Source organism: Micromys minutus, assembly GCF_963924665.1.
Source record: "Micromys minutus genome assembly, chromosome: 14".
Classification (NCBI taxonomy): domain Eukaryota; kingdom Metazoa; phylum Chordata; class Mammalia; order Rodentia; family Muridae; genus Micromys; species Micromys minutus.
In genome coordinates this window covers 23,130,471-23,135,125 of record NC_137983.1, presented here as the reverse complement: position 1 = coordinate 23,135,125, position 4,655 = coordinate 23,130,471, and the positions used below count along the sequence as shown (strand labels likewise).

The 4,655-nt window shown below is 46.2% G+C and overlaps 1 protein-coding gene across 2 annotated transcripts; it reads right to left on the bottom strand.

The window, feature by feature from the left end:
* Positions 1-546: 546 nt before the first annotated feature.
* CDKN2AIP (CDKN2A interacting protein) lies at positions 547-4,043 on the bottom strand. Of its 2 annotated transcripts, none has more exons than XM_080929115.1 (3): positions 3,670-4,043; positions 3,072-3,202; positions 547-2,524 (listed from the first exon to the last, which is right to left on the bottom strand). In XM_080929115.1, exons 1-3 carry the CDS (start codon positions 3,918-3,920, stop codon positions 1,188-1,190), a joined length of 1,719 nt encoding a protein of 572 aa, XP_080785241.1. In that variant the 5' UTR covers positions 3,921-4,043; the 3' UTR covers positions 547-1,187. The 2 variants fall into 2 exon arrangements, with proteins under 2 accessions (XP_080785241.1, XP_080785242.1); XM_080929116.1 differs by having other exon boundaries at positions 2,407-2,524; positions 3,103-3,202.
* Positions 4,044-4,655: the final 612 nt, after the last annotated feature.

Sequence of the window (4,655 nt, the reverse complement as noted above, 5' to 3'; positions counted from 1 at the left end):
TATTCAACCTTCTAATACCAATACAACTAGTGAACACGTGGCATATTATCTTCATTACTGTTCAGTGTGCAGCTCCTAGAAAGCCAGAAGGCTGGTAAACCATATTAGACTAAAAGAATCACCTAAGACACAGAAGCAAGATTCTACTTCATTACTAACAGATACAGTCCACATGAATACAGAATTATTAAAGAACTGACCATGGCTCTCTAGTCTTCTCCACATTCTTCTGAAATCTGCAATTACAAAAACCACCTGGTTCTAGATATAAACTTTAACTTCCCTATTTATAAAAACGTGTATTATACTATGAAAACTACTTGGTTGCAGTTTACTTTGAATAGTAGTGAGGAGCCAACTTACATGACTTATAGTTATGACTCAAGATGAAGAAAAAAAACACAACTTCTTGAAAAGGTAAAATAGCTTAAAGCATTTAATATCTAAACAAATCAGTTTGTTCATAGTAGTCACAAAATATGCTTAATATAGAAATCAACATTATGTCTTAAGAAAGTGTAAATTGCATTTTACCTCAAAACATAAATTAACCTGCTTAAGAATCCACAGCGGTCAAAATCATGGTGAATTTTAAACAACTTTAGAATAAAATAACAAGTACTTTATACTACTTTATACCTTAAAAAAAAAGTTTACAGCTTCTCATGAAAATAGTTTGAGGCAATTACTCTTATTCTTCAAGAGTTGTTCAACATTATGAGCAACATTCTTAAAACCTTAAGTTGTATATTCTCACACATTCAAATACCATGGTCCCCTTTCTTTTATGTGATTTAATCAAGTTAGAAAAAAAGGAAAGAAAAAAAAAAAGCATGGTAGACAACTTAATACATTTCTTCCAAACTGGTAGTCGTACAAAAATTTTAAGATTCTACAGAACTACACATCGTACCTAATATATCTTTAAAAATAGTAGACAGTATTTTCTTCAGCAAATAAAACAGCACACTGGTATGCTGTCAATGTATACCCTTTAATATGCACTGTCATTCATAAATTATTTACAGCTCTATTTTAGTGAAGAGAACTAGAATTTAAATTTTCTGCAAAACTGGAAAAAAGCAATATAAAATCTGTGAAAGCCAGTGTTTTATATAAAAGCCAGTTTTTTTTTTTTTTTTTCTCTTCAAACCCTAGATACTGGATGCAGTGATAACTTGGAGAAATTACAGTAATTCTTGAGGATGTTTCAGTGCTGGAGGTAAGTTTACAGGTCTTGATTCTTCATCAAGGAGTACTAGATCTTCTATCTCATTGCCTCTGTACTTCCTTTTACAGATCTTTACCACCACCTTCTTCTTGAGAAATAACTTAAGTGCTTCTCTGGATGCAACTGCTTTTGCATTTTCTTTGCTTTTCCCACAGCCAGTGCCCAAATACACTGATTTACACCTCAATTCACAAACAATACTTTCTTGAGAGCTCTTATTTTGAGGCAGATCTGCCAGTTCTTTCAGTGGGACAAAAAACACATCCAGTGTTGATTTCAGAGCCTCAATAGCTGCATTTAGCAGCTCTCCATGATTCACACTGGGGCTAAAGCCACCAACTGCTACTAACTTCCAGGCCACTGTTTTATACAGTCTATTGAAGAAAGGTTGCTTCTGCTTTATATCTTCATTGGTTAACTTTCGACAAGTGAATTTGACAGAACTCTCACTGGACTGTGAGGTACTTTTAGAAGGCAACTGTGAAGTGCTACTCTGAGAACTACTCTTAGAAGCTAGCTGAGACATGCTTCCTAAGGAAGTGCTTTTGGAAGTCACAGACCCACTGCTCTGGGAGGTGCTTTTGGAAGCTAACAGTGATGCAGCTACCTGAGAAGTGCTTTTGGATGTCAGCAGTGACGTATTTGTTGAACTGCTCTTAGGCGTTAGTAAAGAGGTGCCTGATGAGGAACTGCTTTTAGGAACTGATGATGAAATGTTTGCCTCTGAACTAGTTTTGGATGTTAGCCCACTTGAAACTGTCTCTGAACTAGACTTACAAGACAGTAATGGCAACTCTACTTCTGAGCTTCCAGAGGAACCCAACAAGGGTACCTCAATCTCTGAGCTGCTCTGAGAAGCTGAGACTGAAGAACCTTCCAAAGCACTCTTTTTAGGTGATCCACTATGCTGTCTGGACTCAGTGGATTGGGTCATATGACTATTCATACTGGATTTCAACAGCGAAGAAACAAATGATGCTGAACCATGTTTATCTGGAGCTTCTGGGTCAGAAGCTTTTCCAGACCCTGCTGTTGTTACCTGAGAGGAATTGCTGCTGCTTTGGCTGCAAACAGATCTATCTCCTTCACTTGTGGAACTATTCTGATGGGAGACACCAGAGCTGCTCCGAGCTGAGGTCCCACTACTCTCTGATTTGGTGGACGACCCCTTGGATGCTGAACTGTTTTCTTGCTGAGCTGCTGTCTTGGCAGATTTTTTTCCATGATCTCGCTCAACTGAAGAATTGCTTTTTCCTTCTATGGCTCGTTTTTTGGATGGCTCTTCTACCCCTTCTAGAAAGAAGAAAAACACGGGTACTTTACTAGGAGTCCTACAGACATGTCAATCAACAAAACATTCATTTAAAAAGCAGAGAGCAGGGTGTCAGCACATGCCTTTAATCCCAGCACTCGGGAGGAGAGGCAGGCAAGACTCCTGAGTTTGAGTCCAGCCTGGACTACAGAGCAAGTTCCAGGATAGGCTGGCTACACAGAGAAACCACATCAAAACAAAAACAAGCAAACAAAAACAGCACAAAATAATTTCAGAACAAGTACTTTCTTTTAAAGCATGGAGCAATTTCATTAATATGTTAAAACAGTATCAATTAATTTGATTAATTTCTAATATTAAGTTAACAGCATCTTGAAAATCTAAAACAGTTAAACTATCAAATTCAGCACCTAAAACAGACACACGGTTTAGCTTTAACATTTCAACTAGATTAATACAGTACACACATTCCGAATTGTTAAAAGAAATTAGTAAAGACAGAAATTCCTAATTTTATCAAGCTTATTTCTAAACTCCTATGTATGTTCACATCTATGATCTGCTAACCATTGCTACTCGATATCCCTCTTTTCTTCACCTTGGCAACCAGTTCGTCTCGTGTGGTATGGATTGGAGCATCTGTCACTTTGATGCCTTCAGCCATACTAAGAATTTTATCCATAACTTTTTGAGGGTACCTGAAAAAGAAGCAAAAGTCGCTCTCAAGAAGTGTTTTTCGAAAGTACTGGCAGTGTGAGGAATGCAGGTCCGCGGAGATTGCATTTCCTGGTCGCGATCAAAATGTACGAACCTCGCAACAACTTTTGTTTCCTGAGATGCGACAGACAAATGCCCTAGGGCTCGGGAGGCGGGTCTGTGTGCCAGGGAACCTTTAAACTCTGGGTCTCCCGGGCCGAGGACGGCCAGCTAAGGGCCAACAACTCCATCTACCCGGAGCACACAACCCGAACACCCGTCAACAGTGAGGTATGGGCTGCCACGGACGCCCTTCTTGTCCCACCCGAAGTCCCACAGTGCCACCGATTCCCGCGCTTCCCAAGCGGCCCTCCCCGGCGACGCCGGTCCCCGCGACCGCTCCTCATCCAGCGGCAGGGGGCGCGGACCGAGCCCGAAAAGGGCTGGATAGCAACGCTCCCTCACTCACCGGCAACCTAGGAAGACATGGTTTGCCCAGGCCATGGAGAAGGAGACGAGCTGCTGTAGCTGCCGACTGCGGGCTCCGCTCTCCGCGTCCGCAGTCTCCTCGCTCCCAGGGACCAGGTCCCCGGCATTGCGAAGCAGAAACTCCCGGCGGTGGCGCCAGTGCTTGTCCGTCTCGCCCTCGCAGCGAAGCGTCTCCACCCAGGCGGCAACTCGCGGGTTTTGGCTCAGGTACTCGGACACCTCCTGCGCCATGTTGGGACCTGCCGGACCAGGAGAGCGCGAGCGCACAGAGCCCAGGGCGAAGCGGCGAGCGGCCCTGTCAGCGCGGCCTGCACCGGCGGCCCTCCCGAGAACGCCCCCCGAGAAGCCCAAACACCAAACAACAGAACAAGACGCCGACGAACCGCCCACTTCCGCCTGCCGAGGGCTCGCTGCCTTTTATAACCTCGCCGCCGCCGCCGCGCGCTCGCGCGACCTTCCGGCGCTCGCGCGTTCTCCCAGGATGCTTTGCCGCGCCCAGCGGCCGGCGACTCAGCGGTTGCGCCCACCTCGGGCGGAGGGCGCGCCCGGCTGGGGCGGGGCCGAAGCGACTGCGGAGCAGGCGTGCCTCCCGCCCTCAGAGGGCGCGCGGCGCCAGTGCGGCAGCCTCGGCGTTCCGGCGGCGCTTTGTGACGCCGCGCTCTGCTTCCGCCCCGGGGTCGGGGACCGCGGGCGGAGCGCGGGGGACCCGGCGTCGTCGCAGTCGCCGCTCCGCCTGCGCTTCTCCGCCCTCCGACGCTCGCAGTCGTGCTCGGCCAAAATAAACAAAGGCTGCCTTCCACGCCTGCGTGAAGTAAACCCAGTGTGCTAAGGCCTGGAAAGTCTCGGGGGTGTTTGGGGACCTGGGGATGCCTTACGGGTGGGGACAATAAAAGGACCAAGCACGTGTGTCACGTAAATGACAAGCCCAAGGGACTCCTGCACTATTTAAAGTCCGGCCTTGGCGCT